At 45.3% G+C, this 22,242-nt stretch overlaps 2 protein-coding genes across 2 annotated transcripts in view; one reads left to right on the top strand and one right to left on the bottom strand.

The window, feature by feature from the left end:
* Window positions 1–324: 324 nt before the first annotated feature.
* HEXD (hexosaminidase D) lies at window positions 325–9,019 on the bottom strand. The gene is made up of 12 exons (XM_066332101.1): window positions 8,902–9,019; window positions 8,468–8,577; window positions 8,294–8,381; window positions 7,487–7,651; window positions 6,224–6,407; window positions 4,715–4,786; window positions 3,788–3,983; window positions 3,025–3,107; window positions 2,156–2,234; window positions 1,977–2,078; window positions 1,390–1,479; window positions 325–495 (listed from the first exon to the last, which is right to left on the bottom strand). The coding sequence occupies exons 1-12, from the start codon at window positions 8,965–8,967 to the stop codon at window positions 327–329; spliced, it is 1,404 nt and encodes a 467-aa protein (XP_066188198.1). The 5' UTR covers window positions 8,968–9,019; the 3' UTR covers window positions 325–326.
* Window positions 9,020–9,247: 228 nt separating this feature from the next.
* The window catches only part of OGFOD3 (2-oxoglutarate and iron dependent oxygenase domain containing 3), a 32,306-nt gene continuing 19,311 nt past the window's right edge, over window positions 9,248–22,242 (top strand). The window contains exons 1-6 of the mRNA XM_066332102.1: window positions 9,248–9,332; window positions 9,591–9,832; window positions 14,403–14,478; window positions 15,096–15,138; window positions 19,726–19,790; window positions 20,416–20,472. Of these exons, the coding sequence (XP_066188199.1) occupies window positions 9,256–9,332; window positions 9,591–9,832; window positions 14,403–14,478; window positions 15,096–15,138; window positions 19,726–19,790; window positions 20,416–20,472 (560 nt within the window). The 5' untranslated portion in view covers window positions 9,248–9,255. The remainder of the gene's footprint in view (window positions 9,333–9,590; window positions 9,833–14,402; window positions 14,479–15,095; window positions 15,139–19,725; window positions 19,791–20,415; window positions 20,473–22,242) is intronic.

Raw genomic sequence — 22,242 nt, 5'->3', positions numbered from 1 at the left:
GTGGCTACAAATCCTGATTTTGGAAGAAATTGGCTTTTTCTCCTGCCTTGTAGCAGAGTGAGCTGTGAGTCACTCCTGCATTCTGTCCTGCAAGGGGAGCAAACCTGACTTACAGGCAGGTGAATTAAAGCTCAGCATGTCTTATGACAGGAAAATTGAGTCGAAGTGGTTTATGTTAATAAATTCCTCCATGCCTTCAGGTCACTTTTGTTTAACCACAGTTCATGCTTCCACTCTCAAGATGACAAATTCCAGCTCAAGGAGTAGTTGCTGATTTTCACTAGCCATGCTTCCCCAGGGAATGAGTCAGACTAATTGAAACACTCCTAATTTTGTGCTTTTATTGCTTCATCTAAATCATCTACCAGTTGCTGCAGCTTCTGTAGGCTGGGGTGGACATTCTCCTCCATCCACTCCTCTATGGCACACCTGTGGAAAACTTGCTCCATGGCTGCTTGGAGGTCCTGCACCACAGCATTCCACTTGGAGAGGAGGCTGAGCAGAAAGGAGAAGGAAGAAACAATGACATTTGCAGGTGAGCTCTGCCTCGGGAGGGCTGGCTTACTGGCCTTTGGAAGGGAGTGCTGTCCTTAAAACCACTTTACAGGAAAAGAAGTATCTATTACAAGAGCCCAAAGGACTTGATTTTGTTCAGATGGCAAAAGCTTGATGCTGTTTCTGTTTAAGTTCCATTAATCTTGGCACTTTCCTCATGCAAAGACTTCTAAAGTACCAAAATGTGAGCTCAATAAAAAAAACCCACCACATTTTAAGTGTAACTGAAACCCACTGTGAGACTTTTTGGGAATTTAATTCTGGGTTTTATCAGAAAGAGTAGATGAGGTTGGATATTCACCTTATCATAGCAAAAAAAAAAAAAAACAAAAAAAAAAACAAAAAAAAACCACCCAAACAAGTATAAATGAACCTTTTAGCATGAATTGGCAAAATGTCTAGGACAAGTTCTGAAAAGCCCATGGTTCCAGGGAGCAAGGCCTGGCTTTATTTTCATTCCAAGCCCTGCCTAGAATCTGGCCCAGGGCAGCTCCTACACCAAGGCCAACCACTGCTTAAGGTGCAGCAGGGCTGTGCAGGAGTAACAAGGGAGAGGCTTTTGGACACCAATTTCATTATTGTCCTCAAAGAATTCATTCAACAGAAGGCAAAGATAAAAACAGAATCAGAATGGTTTGGGTTGGAAGGGAACTTTGAGGATCATCTAGTTCCAACCCAAACACATCATATAAAAACATATCATGGATACTTTGATTCCCATTGATGTTTTTGAGATAATTCTGGAAACAGGTAAGGGCTCACAACTCTCTGTACCTGAGTGCCCAAAATAAATCAGACTTTATTTCCCCTATAATGCAAAACAAGTGGTGTTACCTGATTGCATCTGGCTGGAAGTGGTGCATTATGATAGGATGAATAATCTTCCTTTTCCTGTGGTAGGGGCTGAACCAGCCTGTGACATACCTGAAAATGGATGTTGGGAGCAGTGATGAAACATCAGCAACATCTCCTTGTCACTGCCAGGGAGGTGGGGAAGGCTTTAGCTGAACTCCTTCACAGAGATGATGCTAAGGAGTAAGTTTATTTCAGTCTATAGATCTTTGGAATTAGCTTGTGGAAGTGTTCCTGGCAGATGGTCATCTGCTGCAGTGTAAGTTTCATTTCAAGGTCCTTTCTTTTGTAACTGCACCTTTCAAAATTCTCATTTTAACTTTAAATAGCAGTAAAATGTAATTAAGGAAAGAACTAGAGGCTTCAAATAAGGCAGCATACAATATTTAGGAACTCTGCTAAAATATTTTAAATTTTAATCTAAATATTATGTTCTGCTGAGGTGTCAGTGACATCTGAAATGCAGAGCTTGATATTTAAATCACTTTTCTGGAGTTGTGCCCCACTTTGAGATGATACAGCTCCAACATTCCTGCAGCCAGGCAAAGAATCAACAGAAACCTCATTACCTGTTCCTTTCGAGAAGCTCATCCACTGATGACTTGAGGTAGAAACTAACTTGTGTCACAAGTGTGAGGATATTGCTCCCAGGAAAGGTCCCCAGACTTGTGCTGTCCAAAGAGGATGTGTTAGTTTCTGAACTTTCCACACAAGGAGAAGCACCTGAATTCTGCAGCTGGAATTTTACCTCATGTAAGTATCAATTTCCAGGTTAGACATTCCCAGGAGCTTTTCCACGTTTTCTTTAACTTTTTCAGAATAGCCACCTGGCAGAAGACAGTGGAAATGAGTAAAGGAGCCTAAGGAAGAACCAAAATGTTCATACAAGAGGGGTTTCTTGGAGTATTCTGTCTTAGCTTAGTAGTTCCCCTTCAGTGAAGAATTTTTTTAAAGGTAAAATGAAAATAAAAGGAAAAGGCACTTGTGGGTGGGAGGAGGAGCTCGTTGTCTTTCACACAGTTGTCTTGTGCAAGGTGAGCACTTCCTAGCTCTGAGCTTTCTGTTCAGCGGGCTGAATATTTCTGATGCCTTAAATAAAAAATCAGTGTTTATTTTGAAAATAAGAAAAATTCTGTTTACAACTGTCTGTAAAGAAAGCAGAAACTACAGGAGGTATTTTACCAGTGTCCTCCCTAGATCCATTTTAAGAAAAACAATTAGTGGTGAAAACAACTTTTACATATGAGCATGTTCTAACTCTAAACTAAATTAGATTTAGTCTCATTTATATATCACTATCGTTTCAAATCAGTTTGAAAAGCAATTCTGCATCTCAAATTTATTTTTTAATATAAACATGGAGTTTTTGACCATTTGTGTTTTACATCACAATAAATAAAGAGGATACAATGGCTATTTTTAAATATTTTGGCCAAGAGGCTTCTCTGCTCCCATAGTGCAAATTGTAATTTATTGTACATAATGGAGGCCATGATCAATTCAGCAAACCACCTCCAAATATAGCAAGCCTGTTATATTATCTAGATTATATAATCTTAGGGCAAAGTCACTTCACTCCTGTGCTTTATCTGAGAGAGAACAAAATTGTCATTGTACCATTTTTTAGTGCCTGCAGACACACGGCCAGTGATGGAATTGCCACAGGGAGAAGCTCACACAAAACAGAGAAGTGATCATACCTACATAAGAAAACATCCATTAATTACACATTTTACTGTTAGAGCATACTAGGCAAATGGGAAGTTTTAATATTACAATCACTAAAATTCAAAGAGCTTCAGAAACATCAGTTTCTGTCTCAGAGAAGAGATCATGTGTCTCTAAAATGTGAAGTATTCCTGTTTTACTAGTAAGAACAGTAAAAGCCAAATTATTTTTCAAGGCAAACTAGGGTCAGAAATTGGACATCAGCTCTCTGGTACTCCCTAAGACCTCCTGACTGCCTAAAAACGTTTTACTCCTTCATTACATTAACAAATTCTCATCTCTTATGTGATTTCAGTGTTTGAATTCCCATCAGACATTCAGATAGACACACCCTGCATGAACTCCTATTGTCTATGAGCAGTTCAAGGTGGCACAAAATCCATTCAAGCCTCCCAGCCCGATCTGCTGGTGGTGGTGTCCCCAGATCCCCAGAGCCATTGTTCCTGCTGGTGAGTGCTGCACAGCTGAACTGCAACTCTGAAATCCTCCCTTCACACTCTGGGGATGAGGCCCAGCAGTGACACACAGGAAGATCTGCAGGGTTGCAAAACTCCCTTCTAAATTCCCAGCTCCCCTGTACCTCTTAGGGAGCTTTTGGGTGGACACTGGCTTATCTGTGAGCCGTGGGAGCACACAAGAGGCTGCTGCTCACCTCTGCCAGCCGGTCAGAGCGATCCCTTCGAGGCCATCGGCGGGGCTCCTGCCGGCCACCTGCAGCCACTGCAGCTGGTTCCTGAGGTGGTGCCCAGCCAGGGGCAGGCACTGGTTCACTCCCGTGGCTCCCTTGAAGGCACTTGCAAACCACACCTTGGAGAAACCGCACCTGCGGTACTTCTCCATGAGCTGCACTGCAGCGAGACACAAAAGGGACACGCACAGGATAAGCTTCCTCCAGTTTCAGCCCCCACTGCAGTGCTGCAGTGAAGGGAACACAGCTCCAGAGCCAACAGGCTGCTGAGCCTTTTCCTGTCAGGCCTGGAGCATCAGCAAGGCTGGGGGATTTGACACCCTCTCTGAGCAGCCTTTTGAGTGGCTGTCCTATTTTCATGTGTTATTTCACTCCCTTGTATTGCTGCCATGCTAAGAGCTGTGAGATTGTAACAAGCATGCACAACATCTGACAGCTGATTGTTCTTGCAACAAAGAAATACTTGCATGAATGTTAAGATGTCTGACTGGAGCCTTTAGGAGCTTCCCTCTGAATTCTACAGATTAATGAAGCCCTGAAGCTTCTTTTGCAGAGCTGCTCAACACAGAGTTCTGTGCACCTACTGGTGTTAATGCAACGAGAATTAATCTAACAGTGATTGTGGAAAACCTCTGAATCTCCTATATGATTCCATAGGTCTGCTGAAAATAATTAAAAGCAGCCTACAATGCAAGTCATTCATAGGGGAAACATAAATAGAAAAAGAAAATAAGCAATAGCAAATACGATTTGAAATCAAACAAGGGCTGTCTTTAAGCCATAAAAGCAATAAAAACCAATGCAGCAACACCAGAAAGTTTTGGTGTCCAGCTAAGGTAGGTTTTAGTGATAGAATTTTGCTTTTACACAGCTCAGCAGAGAGGTACAAACCTTTGCTGTCCACGTTGATGTCTGCTGCATAGTCCCAGATCATGGGCTGCACCAGCTGTGGGACCCCGGACTCTGAAAGGAACAGAGCTCCTCTAAATCATGGAAAACAGCTGGTAAAATGAGAACTCAGCACACCTTACAGGGGCAGCAGTAAGGGATACAACTATGGCTTGTCACTTACAGCTGAATGCCCCTGGGCATTTTCAGCCTGGCCAGGACTTGGCACATGCCCAGGGCCACTGTCCTCAGGCATTATGAAACATTAATATGGAGGAGCAGTGACAATTTATCAGAGCTCCCATTCATCCCAAGCCCACCTCGTTCTTAGCTCCTTGCCTCTCTCTGTGTGCCAGCTGGATTCCACTGGCAGGGCCACAAGCTCCACACAGGAGATTTAGCTAAACTCAAATGTAACACTCACCCTTTCACTTACAGAGTGCCTGGGCTGTGTTTGCACAGAATGTAGCTTTTCAAGTACAATTAAAAATACAAATTCAGCTTTAACTCCTTTAATAATCAACTCCTCAGCTAGTTTTAAACATGTGAAACTGACCCCAAAACGAACTGCAGTAATTTGTGCAGAAATTCAGTATTTTAACTCCATCACATTTCAATTTGTTTATTCTGTTACTGTGGCAGTAGAGTACACTTAGAGTGCACTAGATGCTGTACTGTTCTTGTGGCAACTCCCTGGGGGCCACCTACATTTCTGGGGATGATTTCCCACTATCAAAGCCTTGAATACATCAGTCACTGCTGGAAGAGCTGCACGGCTCTTCCTGGTACCATCTAAATCTGTTTACAGCAGCTATGTAAGGTGGCTGTGAAAATACTGGAACCCCATCTGTGCTCAGACCACTTGAATTTGAGCAGTGGCTTGGTATTTTTCCACAAACAAGACTTGTGATGTCAAGGTCTTAGAGCTACCCCACAATTCAGTATCCAAGTCCTCACGATGTGCACTGTGATCATAAAGATGCTCACAGGGCTGCAGCTTTTCTGTGTGAGTTTGCACCACTTGGGATCAGGTGCTGCAAAGGGCAGCGATGAACATCAGAAGGTGCTGAGAAGCACAGAGATTTAGACTTGGACCACAGATGTTAATAGGTTTTAATGTACAAAAAATGGCAGCACTGCAGAGTGAGCATTTTGTGACGGAAAACTAAAGTGTTCAGACTGGCCCACACTCACACAGGGACTCTGTGACAGCCAAGGACTGATGCTTCTATTCTCCAGTCAAACAGACCACACCTCAACTCTTGCCAGGTTTGTTGTTTTCATTACATCCAGCTGCCAGGCAATCTGTTTTATGTGCCTGTGTAAAGTTGCCTCACCCCACTTTTAAAAAACATCTAATTGATATCTCACGTCAAAACTCACTAGACCTAAACCCAAATGCTGTTAGATTTAAGGAGCTGCTTTCAATACTTTGATATTACACTTGTATCTATGGAAATGACAACCTGTGCTACTGGAATCATATACTGTCAAAAAGACTTTTCTACACACCTGCCAGTGTTTCCTCACTCATCCCCCTGAGCATGTCATCCCACACGATGGGTGTCACCGTGGGGTAAGAGGAGGCCAAATAAGTGGCAACTGCTTTTATGTGGGATAGGCACAGCTTCTCTGGAGTGTTGTCCTGCTGCTGCAGCCACTGCTTTGACTCCTCTCCTTCGCCAAGGTAGTAGACCTGAAACACCAAGCAAATCATCCTGACTTCTCGTATAGAAATAGAGAAAGTGAGGTAGGCAATATTCAAAACCTCTGTCCAGATGTGACCCCCTGAGTGGACACACTCAAAAGCACCCCTCAGTGCTGATGACACTGCAAGCTTTTATATCAGTCTGCAGGAGACCGTGGCCATGATTACATGCATCACTTGAGGGAATTTTCCTACAGAAACTAAAATGTCTATATGCCATATTTGCCTTTGGAATCTTTGTCCTTGGAAGTAGTTATCATCACATTTTTTCACTTCAAATCCAGCAAGCCATCAGGACCTCAGGTAGATAAAATGAGGTTCCTATCTTGGGGAAGATCATCCAAATGTCAGTCTAGAAACAACCTGGGGCCATGTCCAAGGGTGGCCCAGCATACTTGTTCCCATGCAGAGAGTGAATTAAAATTTGCTGGTTTTGAGCAGGTTTTATTTATTCTACATAAACAGTATTTGCTTTATAAAAGCCTACAGCTGCCTGTCTAACCTACCCACCAGTTTCAACACAACAGGATACAAAATGCTAAACTAATATCAGTACAGTTAAGTGATCATAATGAACTCCAGGGATCTGTGTGCCATCAGGATGGTTTTAAGAAACTATGAGAAAGAGATGCTTGAGTTTTCTCCTTCTCAAGGAGACAAACTACCAAGGTAAAAAACCCAACACTTCCAACCACAGAAGGGTTTCCTTTTAGTAACTTGACCAGAACAATGAGCCAACATCTTACACCAAACTTATAGGATTCTTAATGAACAACTCTAATTGATATCTCACTTCAAAACTCACTAGACCTAAACCCAAATGCTGTTAGATTTAAGAAGCTGCTTTCAATACTTTGATATTACACTTGTATCTATGGAAATGACAACCTGTGCTACTGGAATTATATACTGTCAAAAAAACTTTTATACACTGGCTCAAGTGGCGTTTTCTGTCCCCCAAAATCCCACCCAAATGTGGCCTGGGCACCACTGAAATGCATAAGCCTCAGCCCTTGTTGTCATTCCTCAAAAGAAAAGAAACATTCCCAGCTCAAGAGAAGTCCCACCTCATCACAGCCGATGTGAAACCACCGTAAATCCTCGTGCAGGGCCATGACCTGGTCAATCATGGCTTTGACCAGTGCCAGTGCCTCCTCCTTGTGCGGGTTCAGGGCGTTGGGCAGCGCCTTCACCTCCCGCAGATGAGCAAACTCCCTGTGCTTCAGCACAAACTGCAAGGGAAAGGGGAGCTCAGGGCAGCTGCCACACCAGGGGACAGCAGCGTCCTCCTGTCCCCAAGGCTCTGAGGGCAGGTGTCCGGCTAAACCTGGGGTTTGGCTTGACTGAGCCCCAGGGACAGGCTGGGGGCACAGCTCCACATTCCTGGGAGGGTCTCTGACCCCAAAGCTCCTCACAGGGCGGGTGAAGGAAATGAAGAGGTCACTGCAGTGTGACCCTGATGTCAAATCCTGCAGCTGGCAGAGCTCCATAACCAGAGCACCGGGACTTGGACAGGAAATTTCCCAGCAGAGAATCACAGAATGGGTCAGGCTGGAAGGGAGCACAGTGGCTCATCTGGTCCCACCTCCCTGCTCCAGCAGGGTCATCCCAGAGCACAGAGCTGTGTCAGGGACAAGCTGTTCAGGCCTTGCTCACTGCACAGGAAAGAAGTTCTTCCTCATATCCAGGTGGAACTTTCTGGCCGTCAGTTTCTGCCCAGAGCTGGACGCAGTGCTCCAGATGTCACCAGGGCTGAGCAGTGGGGCAGGATCACTCCCTGCCCCGCTGGCAGTGCTCCTCCTACTGCACCCCGAGCCCCCGGGCACTGCTGGCTCAGCACCGCGCTCCCGCCCAGCCCAGCACGCCCAGCTCACCTCCATGTGCCCGAAGCTCTGCACCAGCGGCACCACATCCAGGCCCTGTGCCCGCGCCCGGCTCAGCAGCGCCCGGAGCTCGGCGGGGCTGCGGGACAGCGACAGCCCGTGTCCGCGGGGCACGGCCCGGCCACCGGCGGCACCCAGCGCTACCTGCCGGCCACACGGCGCTACCTGTAGGCGTGGGGGGCCCGCAGCAGCTCCAGCGGCCCCGCGTACGGGAAGGTGTCCTCATACTCCAGCAGCAGCCCGGTGGCACCCAGGGCGCGGAGCAGCGGCAGCACCTGCGGGATGGAGGAGACACTGGGCTGTGACCTGTGCCACCACCCTGTGTCCCGGTCACCTGCACCGGGCACACCCATCATCTGCATCAGGTATAGCCCTCACCTGAGCACAATAAAGCCTTCACCCATACCAAGTACATCCCTCACCTGAGCCCAGTGCACCCCTTACCTGAGCCAAATAAATCCTTCACCTGTGCCAGGGACACCCTTCAGCCATACCAGGTACACCCCGCATCTAAGCCAAATACATCCCTCACCTACACCAGGTGCAACTCTCTCCTGCCCCAGTCACATTCCTTACCGTGTCCCAGGTTCGCCCCTCACCTGCTCCAGGTACTGCGCGCGCGGCGCGGCGCCTTTCAGGTCCAGGTGCACCAGGCGCCGCCGCATGCTCCGGCCTCGATTGCTTTGGCCTGCCGCCGCGCGTTCCGGCACCCCTCTCCCGGCCTCGGCCCGCTGTCCCCGCCCCGCTGTCCCGGCGCTGCCCGTCCGCGCTCTGCTGTCCCGGTGCCCCGTTGTCCCGCTGTCCCCGTGTCCCGGTGCCGCTCCTCCGCCGCTCCCGGCTCTGCTCTGGATCCTCCCACTCCGTCTCGGCGGCCGAGCGCGCTCCCTCAGCAGGCAGGCCGGCAGGCCAGGGCGAGGCGCGCCGAGCGCATCGCTCGAGGCGGAAAAGGCGCGATGGCTCCGCAGCGGCGGGCGCTGCCCCGCGGCCCCGACAGCGCCGGGCCGGGCCGCGGGGGCCGCCGGCACAGCAGGTACCAGCGCGGGGCCCTGGCCCTCACCGCCTGTCCGCTGTCTCGGGGGCGGCGGCGCCCAGGCCCGGCGGCGCTTGCGGCTCCTGGGGGAAGCCCCGGTGGGGCGGCGCCGGGCCCGGGAGCGGGAGGGACCCGCGGGCGTTTGCGTTTGTCACGCCGGTGTTGTGCTCCAGGCCAGGGGCCCGCGGGGTAAAGGCGCGGGGCTCCCCGGTACCGGCCGGGGCAGTCCCTCCCTCACGTTCTGTGCTCCCTCCGCAGCGCCAGGAAGGGCAGGCTGCAGCAGGATCCCCGGGGAAGGTGGCTGAAGGCAGGGATCCTCCTCCTCTTCTCGGCCGTGGCCGGCGGCGGCCTCGTGGCCTGGAGCCGTGTCCGCAGCCGGGATGGGATCCCCGAGGCAGATGGGGTCACCGAGGTGCTGGCACACCGCAGCGACAACCTGCGGGACAAGTTCATCGAGATCCCGTGCTCGGAGGACTACGACAGCCACAAACGATTTGCCGGTAAGCGGCAGGGCTGTCCGGAGCCGGTGGCGGGGCTCAGAGCCAGCCTGGCTGCTCCTGAGCACCAAACCTGGGCTGCGAAACGAGGAGTTTCCAGCAAAGTCCTCGTCACTGGCTCTTGCCTAAAGCCCCAAAGGTTCGTGCTCCTCTGGCCAGCCCAGAGGCTGATTCTGAGAGGTTTTCCTGTCATTCCTCCATATCTCCCTTCTGGAACTGCTTTGCACGGGATCTATGAGATAAACCTTTGGCTAAGTCTGTTTCTTGTTTCTTTTGATGCTCTGTTGATTCCTGTAGGAGGTTTGTGAGTGAGTTTGCCGCTGGTCAGTACCAGCTTTTGGCACTCTTGTCCTGAGATGTGTGTCTGCCAGTAGCTTTGGGGGCTAAGCACATTTTTTTGTCTTTGTGTATTTCAGCTGAGCCTGTTTTCTGTCAAATTGGCATCTGTTCCCCCTGGCCCTGATTTCTTTGAAGTGTTGAGGTTTGTTCTTCAGAAGATGTGGAAGATTTTAATCTTCTCTGACAAAGAGCAGTGAGAGTCTGACTTGCAGCTTCCATGGACGAGCAGTGCTGATGTTCTCTTTCAGATTTGCAAAGTGTGTTGTGGTGAACATTTTTAGTTGGGACAGCTGTCGGAGAGCAGCTCTGCCCTTGGTTTTTGTCAGTATGTCTGACTCTGTGTTGACTGATAAGCTGTTGAATCTGAAAAAAAAACCCCATCAAAAAACTTCTGAGTTGGTTTTTAGCCAAATTAGTGGTTGGATTTGTTTCATGAAGGGGCTGAGAAAACTCTGACACAAAGCTGCAGGCTGGAAGAAGCTGCCTGTGAGCTGAGGAAGAGCAAAGGTGATCAAAAGGCTGGAGAACCTCTCCTATAAGGAAAACCTCAGGAGCTGGGTCTCCTTCCCATGGAGAAGACTCAGGGAGAACACATCCCAGTGTTCCAGTGCATAAAGGGAAGCTGCAGAGGACAGAAGCTCTGCCTTTGCAAGGAGCTGTGCAGAGAAAACAAGGCACAGTGGGTACAGGTTGCATTGGGCAAAGTTTCATCTTGATATAAAAAAAAATGTACAGAGAGAATACTGAGTCACTGGAACAACCTCCCCAGAGTGACTGTGAGGGAGGGTTTCCAGGTATGACTGGGCACTGGGCTAGATAATCTTATCTAGGCTCTCTGGACCACAGAAAGCTAACCCAGATGATCTTTGGAGGTGTTCTTCCCACCTGGGCTGTTCTGTGATTCTGCAATTTTTAATTGTGCCAGTTCTGATAGAAAGTGTTTGTCAAATTGCAGCCCCTTGTGTTCTTCAGGTGGCTGGTCCTGGTGCTGTTGGTCAAAAAGACTTGTAACATAAAAGAGAAGTTTACGTGGCGTCTGAGGTCACATAATTTTTCCTCAGTGCTGCTGCTGTAGGATCTTTTATTTTTTGAGGGTTCATCCCAAATGTTATTTAGGCTGAGAAAACTGATGTCAGGAAGCTACCAGCAAAAAAAAACCCTGTTTTGGTAAGGTGATTTTTTTTTTAACAGAACACATGAGAATACGTGTTCTGTTTTAACTTTTCATAGTTACTGTGAAGGGAATCTGCTGCTGGCTGTATTTGCTTAGTGCAAGGCCAGAGAAAACTGCAGCTGGTGGTTTGGTTATGGTTGAACTGGGGCTAAAAGTCTCTGGATTCTGCTACTGCAGTGTTTGCTTACCAACACCCCCCCCCCCCCCCCCCAAAGCAACAAAATCTTATTTTTCCCTTCTCTGATTTGCAAGAGCAATTTTTTTGAGCTGTGGACTTCTTTTCTGGGCCATCCCTCCAGTTATCCTTTTCATTGTTTTCTTTCTATTCCATCTTTTTCATTCTATTCTCTTCACTGTAAGGAAAGTTGGAACTTGAAGGAAGGCAGGAACTTCAGGGAACATCTCTCCAGGAGCAGGAATGAACATGTTCTTTATTTTTGGGGGTGTCATGGGGAGCAGCAGCAAGTGCTGACTGCAAGGTAAGATCTCACCTCTTGGCTTTTCGTGGGGACAGTTGACTCACCTTTCTAAGCCTTTGTAATTAGGTGTTTACTTGGTGCTGCTGCTCAAATTCCATGATTGATTTGAGATTTTAGCAGATGTTGTGACTGTGCTTTCCGAGGATCAGCACGTGAGCAGCTGTTAATTGGTTAATTAAAGCCGGGCTGTGATAATCTCTGCTCTGGGCTTTTCCCCACGTGAGGGTGGTGATGAGCTGCCGAGTTGTTTTGTGTGTGTCCCGTTCCCCACAGCCCAGCGAGGCAGAAAATGTGGGTTATGGATCAGCTTGGCAGCTTTAGCACTTGGGAAATAGGTTTCTGTCACTCAATAGCTCTTCATTCTCAGTCTTTAGCCTGGTTTGGCACCCACAGCTGCAGGCTCTGTGGCAGGGGGAGGCACATTCCTGTCACCACTCAGTGTCTGAGGCTCAGCTGTGAAGTTTCCACAGCTAAAAGGAGCTTTTTATTCATGCACCTGCTTCCAGCTGAACTTGGTGCAACTGTGCTTCCAGTTTGCTTCAAGTGATTTGGTAGCTGGTGTCAGAGCAGGATTAATTTCCATAGCACTGCCTGTAAACGTGCTTCATACCAAATAAAATTTGCTATTTTTCAGAAGGCCAAGCAGTTATATTTGCAGGAGGTAGGGTGTTACGCGAGCACAGTCTCACCTGAATTTTAAACTCTGTGGGCAGATCTTTGCCATTTCTGCTCTCCTGAGACACAGTGAACCACTTAAACCTGCTGTGGCCACTGTGTGTGGTGATTGCTGCTGCTGTGCCTTGACATTTTGTGTCAGTGCAGGAAACATCCCTGGTCACTGCCCAGGAGACAGAGTGAAGGTGCTTTTCCAGAGACAAGGCCAGGGGATGTGGAAAGCTGAGATGCCTGCAAAGGTCTAACTCAGACTGCTCTGGGGATGGCAGCTGTAAATCTTTGCCTGCTCTTCTCTGGCTTGGAGAGGGATTGATCTCTGCTCAGGGCAGAGGGTGGAATGAGATGATCTCCAAAGTCCCTTCCAACCAAACTGTTCTATGATCCTGTGCTTCAGGGGAAAATCTTAACAGAGCTTTTTTCTCCTGTGAATTCTCTCTGTCTCAGCAGTGAGTGGCTCTTGGCTAAATACCACTGAGTAGGAGACACAACTGCAGTTTGGGCACTTGGTCCGTCATGTTACATTCTGGTTTTTATCCTGAATGGGAGCAGGGGCCAATGGCAGTACTTGTGTTTTTACATGTTTTGGTACCTTTCTCCTTTACCTTGGTTTCCCTGATAGCCAAAGCTGATGGTGCCTTATCAGATAAAGGGATGGTTTTGTGTCTGTTGGGCACAAATCTGTAGAAGCTACCAGGTGCTTGCAGTATTAATCTGAATTTCTCCTGAGATTTTTTAGGTATGCCTTTGACACTTCCTTGCTGACATGTGCCATGGTCTCTGAAACAGAGAGGACACTTTTCTTACTGCTGAAATCGTTTTCAAACAGACTGTTCTGCTTTTTCCTCAGCATTCACCCAGTGTTTGTGCTCTGCTGTTGGTACCTGACTGACTTTATGCTGGGCTACATTCTTCTGCTTGCTGGAGTTTTTCCTCCATTTGGGAAAGCTTATGCTGTTCCTTTCAGAACACCTCATGCTTCCAGTACTCTGCCAGTTCTCTGTCAGAGACCCCAGACATTTAACAATTGTTTGAGGTAACTCCATAGTTTTGCCAAGCCTGGACTCTCCACTACTGCCTTTTCCAAAAGGAAAAGAGCTGTGCTGATATTTGCAGCTGGAAAAGGAAGAGATCTCATCTGAAACCAGAAATCTTTGCAGAATGTTGTAGAAAGGAAGTTCTCAATAGCCAGGTTTGTCCTGGAGAATGGAATTTCTCCTTTGAGTTTACTCCTTCCTAGCTCTGCTTGAACATCAGCTTTCCCTTGCAGCCCACCTGAGACATAGCTGGGGTCCATCCAGTAACAGGAAATGGAAATTCCTACAAAATTGCTGGCAAAACTCCTCCTGTCAGCCTGGTCATTATTTTGAGTTCCTTTGGATCAGAGCAGACTGATGCTTTTGTCCTCCATGGCTGAACTGACTGATTTCTTTCCAGGAATTTTGTGTTCTGCTGAATAAATAGTTCTAGAAGTGACACTCAGTTCAGGAGCACTGGGTGTGTTGGCAGGTGTCAGAAAACACACTCAGCCCATCTCTCCTGGGGCTTTACATCTGTAAATGGATCTTCCTCAGAAAAGTGCCAAATGTAACATCCCAGGTCTCTGGTGGCTCAGAACGGATTTTATTTCTTCTTCTTCCCTGAAGATTGTTGTCAACCAGACTTAGAAGAACTTTCATATGTTCTTCACCTGGAACTCTTGCTGCTGACTTGTTATTCCCAGGACCTTTTAAATTTTAATGTTAGATTTCTTAGCAGTGAATTTTAGGAGACTTTTAATCTTTTATATCCAAGCTGTGTGCTTCAGGGATGACTTCAAGAGGGACTTTTTTGCCAAGTCTCGTTTGAAAACCTGCCCTTCAGGTGGTTAAAGTGGTTTCAGGGGGTTCTTTTCCTCTTTGTGTTGCAGGTTGCACTCCTATAAAGTGTGGAAGAGGTGTGACAGATGCTGTAATCACAAGGGAAGAAGCTGAAAGGATTCGTAGGTAATCTTTCTTTTAGTTCTAACTTTTAAAAGTACTGACTTCAGTGACATTGTGCCAATCTGAGGTGTAGGATGGGCGAGCAGGATGGGTTAGACAGATTAAAACATGAAATTTTTGTTACTAAAGCCATTTTCCATTTTTACTGCAGTGAAGGCAGTTCTTTCACAGAGAATCTGCCTGGCTCTGAGGGCCATGAGCACTTCCCAGAAAGAAGGGAAAATAAATACGTTTTAAAGGATTTTCACTTGGCATCCATTTAGCCTTTAAAAGCAGAACACTGTAAGCCTTATTGCAGCTGTGGCTCTGTCTGGGTAATCAGCTGCTGCTGACCCTGTAATCCTCTGGGAAGGGACTGGTTTGGGGATGTTTTTAGGACATTTTGGGGATTTGTAGACAGGAGCTGCAAGCTCAGAAATGTTCTGCAACACAAATACTTTATTTTCATGATAGGCTGGAAGGTTCCGTTCCAAATGAATGGGAGCTGCCATTAACTCACTTGAGTTATACCTGATGCATCAGATACCACTCTCTGAGGAGTTACATGTTGTAAATAAGGACATTAAAGGACAAAGTAATCAGACTTCAGTTCTCATCTGAGATTATTGTTTTGCCTGCAGAATAGCAGAGAGGGGACTGTCCTTGGGAGGATCTGATGGAGGGGTGAGCAGTGTCCTGTTATTTTCTACATTCTTTTACTGCCAAGGCAAGATTATAAATGCATTTTTTGGGGCTGAGGTGAGGAGATGGAGATTTTTTCCCTTCTGTTCAGACTTGGAAAAAAATTAATTTGGAAGGTTATTTCCCATTAATACTTCTGCAAGCAGTGTAACTCCTGACATCTGCAATACAGTTCCCATTTCCTTGTATTTAATTATTTCTAGATCTCTCTTGTACTGATTTTGTGTTCATCTGGAAACAGTTGCTATAGCAGAACTGCAAAAGTTTGTCTTCTGAAAATAAATTCCAGTGGTTCACAGCATCATGTAAAGATTGGTTTTGTGTAGTGACCAAAAAAATCATGTAATGTCTTAAGTAGACCTTGGAATAATATTCTTTAAATTGAAGGAATCCCACTTCTCTTTAACAAGCACATTTATTTTAATTTCTTTCCCCCATCTTTGTTCTCAGTGTTTCTGTGTGTGAACAGGAACTGTTTGACTATTTGTAAACACAGCCACTTCTTTAGGCCTCTGCTGAATTAGGGCATATATTAGCAAGAAAAGAAAAAGGGTTTCAGTGGAAAAAAATAAGAATTTATTGTCTTTGTGATAGCTGAGAAAGATCTGCAGAAAGTATGAACCGAAAAATTTAAGCAGCGCTGCCCGTCTCAATGTGTTTAAAAGATTTAACATTCTCTGTTCAGTTCTGTTGGGATCCCTGGATTTCTTTTTAGTTCTGTGGTTGCATCATTTGCCACTTTACCTTCATTGCTCTGCCTCTTGGGACCCCCAGTGTGGCTCCTGGGGCTGTCACCTGGGTTTGCTTTCCAATGCTTTTGGGACCTACGTGGGATTTTTCATTACACTCCCACAGAGCTGGATTAGGATGGTGAGGTGGAACACACAGAGCTTGGATCTGGAGATCCACAGAAAGCTCTTGTCCAGCTCAGGGTCAGCAACTGGGGAAACTGAGGCAGAGGAAGCTGGGAGGAGATGAGAGGGGGAGGTAAACCTGCTGCCCAAAGGCCAGAGCTGGGCAGGGGTGCTGAGCTGGCTTAGCTGGACAACAAACCAGTGACAGACAAATAGAAGTCCATCATCTCTGTTATTTTGGAAGCTTCATTGTGCCTTTTCTTTTTTTTAGTAGGGAGGGAAATGAGGGAGAGAGGAAGATGATCCTCTCTTGCTGCAATAAAAGAAATCTGTTAAAAATCTGATGTCCATGGAGAGGTCTGGGCTCTGAACCAAGCCTTCTCACATGTCTCATCATCTGTAAATGTGAGGAAGTTCTTGTGTGCTCCTAATCCTTAGGGAAAGGTTCAAGAAGGAGGTGTAATGTTGCATTGAACACTTAACCAAAATAATGGATGAAAATTGAAAGATGTTAGAAACAAGAGCTGACAAGTGGTTCTGGGAAATGGTGATAGAATAGTTTGGGTTGGGAGGGACCTTGAAGATCATCCAGTGCCACCCCTGCCATGGGCAGGGACACCTCCCACTGTCCCAGGCTGCTCCAAGCCCTGTCCAGCCTGGCCTTGGGCACTGCCAGGGATCCAGGGGCAGCCACAGCTGCTCTGGGAACCTGTGCCAGGGCCTCACCCTCCTCACAGGGAAGAATCATATTCAAGAGCAGCCTTTAAATGCACTTTCCTTACCCAGTTTCTTTTATACCTGTTTGTGCTGCCTTTTTCCTCCTCCTTTCCCCACGTGCTGGCCCATATTCCCTCTGTCATGGTGCAGATCTTTTCCTGGCAGTGCTGTCCTGGCTCTCAGGTACCATTGGGTGCTGCTGGGTGTGTGCTGATGGGCTTTAGAGGAAACTGTCTGTTCTCATTTGAGTTTTGCTTCTTTTCCAGTCTCTTACCCACAGAGCATAAAGAATATTTCGGTTACTCCATCTAGTTATGTCTGTGTGCTCCCCAGCTTCCAGCCACTTGCTTGGCTTGTTGCTTTAAATTTCTTTGGCTTTAAAGTGTTTGGATAATTCTGTCCAGTTATGTGTGCTATAAGACTAATTTTTTCCTTTAAAATACCTCAGAATTACTGTTGCTGTTTAAATATTTTTAATTCTTACTTTAGCCACTTCATTCTCTTTGCTATTCAAAATAAAACTTCTATGGGTTTCTGTTGAGATTCAGACTGCGTTTTCATTGCCTGGGGTTTCCTCTTAACCCTTTTGTAAGCAATATGTCTGGGTTTTGGTTTGTTTTTTTTTTTGCCTGTCATAGTTGTTAGATTTTGAATTCTCAGAAGTGGATTTGTGTCTGTGTGTCTAGATATAATTTATTAATTTAAAGGTCTAAACTTGCAGTTTGTGACTTTGTCAATCCTCTCCTCTCTTTGTTTGCTGCCCTTCCCTGGAGTACTGGAGCATAGCACCAAAACTTGTTTCCTATTCCATCTTTTTATGTTCAGAAAGTCTTGACAAACATCTAAATTATTAAAACCTCTCAGGGTTCACATCTCAGTTGTCATGCTGAGCTTTCTTACCTTCCTTTGTAACTTTTCCTGGGTTTATATTTATTTATGCAGACACACACAGAGTGAAGCTAGAGAGGCCATGGTAATCTTCTGTTTTAACTTCTAGCAGAATCCAAATGAATATTTTCTCCACCAGCAAGCTGCTTTCCCCTGTACATCTGTCTCTGTAAAGTCATTTTATACTCTGTTCCTTATTCACAGAATGGGAATTGCATTAGTTGTCTTGATGTTTGCCTCAGCTATTTTCTTCTTTGTGCAGATAATGATATTTCCTTTTTCAACCTTCTATGATTTTGTAATTCTTGCCTCCCTGATGTTTTTCTGCACGTCACTCCTGCCTGTATGAACGCTCCAGTCCTGACTCATTCACTCAGGTCTTGTGGGTGCTGCCATCACAACAAGGCTCTGGTATAAATGAGACAACTCATTTACCATCACACCTGTTTGTATTTATTTCCAAGCCCCAGGAAAGAAATCCCTGGATGAGCCAGTCTGCTGCAGTCTGTGTCCTGCCTTCCAGCAGATCTGGCAAGACCACCCTTTGCAGGGGAAAATTAGATTGTTTAGTCCCTGGGAGAAGCAAACAAACTGTGATGCCACACAAGGGGTTCCAGCCCAGGGATTCTGCAGACTTGTCCCTTGTCCTGCTTTCAGCCTTTCCAGCCAGAATCTGAAGTCCTCAAAGTGCTGCTGCAGCTCAAAGTGCAGCTGCAGCTCAAGGTGCTGCCTTTCCCTGTGCAGAATCCTTGTTCCATCTCATACCTCTACTGCAGGCTGCAGAGTTCTCTCCCTTCCTAATGAGCCTCCTCACAGTGCATAGGAAACATACTCAGGGGTGTGGGATTACTTATTTCCTTAACAGTCCTCTGAAGCTTTTGGAGCACTGGGAAGGGCAGATCTGAAAAGCTCATGCTGTGTCCACTCGAGTAACTCCTTACTGGATGTATTTTTCAAGAGATAAATAAGGTTATTTATGTAGGTTTATTTTTAAAATGTTGTTCTTCTCTGTTGTAATAAGGGTTGTTAGTGAGGTTCCCCTGATTCAGCTCCGGAGCTCAGAGCAATTGAGGCTGCAGAGATTCTGTAAGGGATTGTTACGAGTTTGTTCCTCTGTCTCCAGTGCTATTACTGCTGGGATTTTGTAAGAATAATGTGAATGGTCTGTGGTGCATCAAAACAATGCCAAATTCCAAGATGAGTGCCCAGATACTGTCCATCAGAGATGTCAGTACTTCAGTGCCAGTCAGGTTGATTAACTGTTGCTCTTTGATATTTCCGGTGTAAAAGACAAAAATATTTCTATTATTTGTATTTTTAAATACTTCCAAACTGATGCAGAACAAACATGTATTTTGTGGACAGCAAGGGACGTACAAAAGTGTACTTTATGCAATTTAGAGAAACATTTTAGGATCCGGAGAGGTAGCTCTCTCTTCTGGCAAATCTGAATTCTAATCTTTGCAGCTTGTTGGGAGCTCAGCAGATGAGTTTGGCTTGAATTGGATGAAGAAATGAATTGAATTTTCCTATGTGGAAAAACTTTTCACCATGTGGTTTTCTTTTACAGCAGCTTAGAAATTGAGGAAAAGAAAGTTTGGCCCTAGTAAGCCTTGGAATTCTAATTGTACTTTTAAACAGACTTTTAATGTCTGTATTAAATATGAGAAGTATACAGGATCTCATGGTGAAGGAGAAGGTTTAATAACAAATGCAGGGCAAGATAAATATTAGTGCTGCTACTTGAGCACATCACAAATACTGGAAGATGAGTAATCTTTGAAATGTCTTCAAGAAGGGATCCTGGAACTGAGAGATTTACCCTGAGCCCCTGAGGGGAGACTCTGGCAATTCTCTGTCAGATCAAGAATAGCAGTCCTGTGCTTTCTTCATAATCTCTTCATAATCTTTGCACCTTGGCAAGGATCTGAGGGAGGTTTGTAGTTGTAAAATAAATGTTATATTGTGAACCCAAAGGCTGGATGGAAACTACTTTTACTTGGGAGGCTGTGGAAAGGGAGAGGCAACATGGGACAATTACTAAAGGTCATAATTAAATAATGCTAAAACCTTTTCATGCTCATATTTCCTTGTTTGTTTCCTTTTCCAGGCATCAATTTTGGACTTGCACTCTGGAGCTCTTTCCCTGGGGAAGCATTTTGTTAATCTGTACAGGTAAAATGTGGCTGTGTCTTCCTGCCTCCTGTCATCCCACCCTTCCCTGCCCACTGCCCTTCCCAGTGTCCCAAGCCCCTGGGCTGGGATTAGTGATGAGAAGTTATGGAAGTTGGCTGGATTCACCAGTTTCCATGACCAGTTAAAGAGCTTTCCTGGCATGAAAGTGGATCTTTTGTTGAACTGGGCACTTTGAAAGCTGCCATTATCTTTATTTTTTTGTTCTTGCACCAGTTAATCATAGAATTTTTTCACAGTTATAGTTTATTTTTCAACAGTGGGAGAAATCAAATAGCCTGAACCCTTAAAAATAGCCTGTCCTTATTTCGTGATGTGGGAGGGGATTTTTTTAATGTCTGAGGAATGCAATTACCAGTTGCAGCATTTCAATCCTTTAATCTTTTAACATGTGATCTTTTAGCATTGCTTTTGGACATCATGCTCAAAAGCATTTGTAAGTTGTTGTTTTTTTTTTTTTTTTTTTTTTTTTTTTTTTTTTTTTTGTGTTGCATTCTCCCTTTTTGTGGGTAGATATGTGGGTAAAGCACAGGTGGGGGTGAGAAGGTGTCTCATTGCTCAGTCTGATTCAGCAGCTCCTCTTTTAAACTGCTATTTAATTTTTCAGGTACTTTGGGGACAAAATTCAAGACGTCTTCACAGAAGAGGATTTTGCATTATACCGGTAAAGATTTTCAATAAGTGCCGAATGAGCCACAAAGCAGAACTTTTTGTGGTTTTGGTTTTGAGCAGGCTGGGAGGGGTTTGCCCTTTCCATTCATACACTGGATTTTGCAGCCCAAAATAATAATCTCTGAGAATTAAGATGGCTTGAGGAAGAGAAGTAAAAGGACTTTTTGGTGAGCGATAAACAACATTTGAGCTGCATCAGCCACATCAGGACAGTTTTATGGTTTATGAATGTCCTCAGGGTGATGGCAGCACCACACACTTCCCTCCCTGCCAGCCAGGAGAGCTGCTCCTCAGAGCTCTGTGGGGATCTGCTGGAACATGAGAGCTGGGATGGAAAATCCTTGCTCATTCCCTCCTCTTTCACACCTCATGCAGAGGGTTGTGTGAGATGACAGACACAATTCTGGGCCATTATTACATCAGGAACTTGGGGGGTTTGAGGCATAGCGTAGCAAAACATTAAAAATGGTAAAGCAGGAAGTGGAAGGACTTCAGATGAGTCATGTTGTGGCTGCAGAAGCAGCCAGAGGATGAAATAACTGTAATGGAACAGCTCTGGCATCTGATGCTCTCAGCTTTCCTGCAGCTCTGCTCATGCACTTAACAAACACAACAAACCTAACGAGTTCCATGTGGCTGGGAAGGTGTGTGGCCAAAGTTTAGGAACAAGCATTCTGTGTTGACTAGACACAATGATTCTTTGGTTATTCATTTCAGTTGGTTTCTCATAATTTAAAATATTCCTCATTTGAGCATTTTAACTCTTTGTTTGATCTTTTTTTTCCTTGCCTGTGTAAAGGAATCTGACCTCCCTCTAGTGGTGGAAGGAATGTTAAGTAGCCAAATGGGTTTATTAATTTTATTAAAATAGTAATTAATCAATATCATCCTAAAATATTAATCACTTTACTTTTATTTCTATTTAACTGCTGGTTTTAGATGTCATTGTCTTTAGAGGTGAACTTCTTTAAAATGTTTTTCCTTCTGATCCGATTATTGCAAAAATTAGATGATTCCTTGATTATTATTGAACTTTGCATAAAGAAAATGTGTAATTTATGTTTCACATGAACAGAAGCATTCCATTTTTCAATAATTTTATAACTTTACGCTTTGAGATAAGACAGCTGCTAGGGACTGTCAGTATTCCATTGGGATTTCATGCCAGTATAGGGGATGTTTCAGTCTGCTGGATATGAAGCTAATACAAAATATATTATTAAATGCTTCTGTTCCTATTAATGGCAGTGCTTTAGCATGGACTATAGTACTTTATGGCCTTAATGAATGATTTTATGCTATTTCTGAGAGCATTTATCTTCGTTATTTTCCCTTACCTACCAAGGTCACTTTAAAAATACACTCTTGAGAGAGATAACTGAATGTGATTCATGTCTCAGTATTACTGATTGCAAGAGTAACGAATCTGAGAAGGCATCCTGAGCCAGGGGGCTGATTTCTAAACTGTCTCTGTCAAAATTACATTGCTTCAGACTCAATTATGGTTTCTAGGCTGATACTTTAACCACCATCTGCCAAGCACATTACAGCAATCCCTCTTGTTCCACATAATAAATGAAATGTTTATCCAGAAGGGAGACCTTTAATCAGGATGCCTGGTGGAAGGGATGAGTTGAGCAGAAAACAGAACAATCAAAGATTTATTGCCAAAACCTTACAGCTTAGGAGGGCAGAGACAGAGGAGGAGCTGTGAGTTTTCTGCCTGTGTCTGTTCTGTGTGTGATTGCTGTTAAAGCTCTCT

The sequence above is a fragment of the Sylvia atricapilla genome, chromosome 18 (genome assembly GCF_009819655.1).
Source record: "Sylvia atricapilla isolate bSylAtr1 chromosome 18, bSylAtr1.pri, whole genome shotgun sequence".
Classification (NCBI taxonomy): Eukaryota; Metazoa; Chordata; class Aves; order Passeriformes; family Sylviidae; genus Sylvia; species Sylvia atricapilla.
Note: the sequence above shows the minus strand (reverse complement) of the source record. Positions and strands in the feature narration are given on the sequence as shown.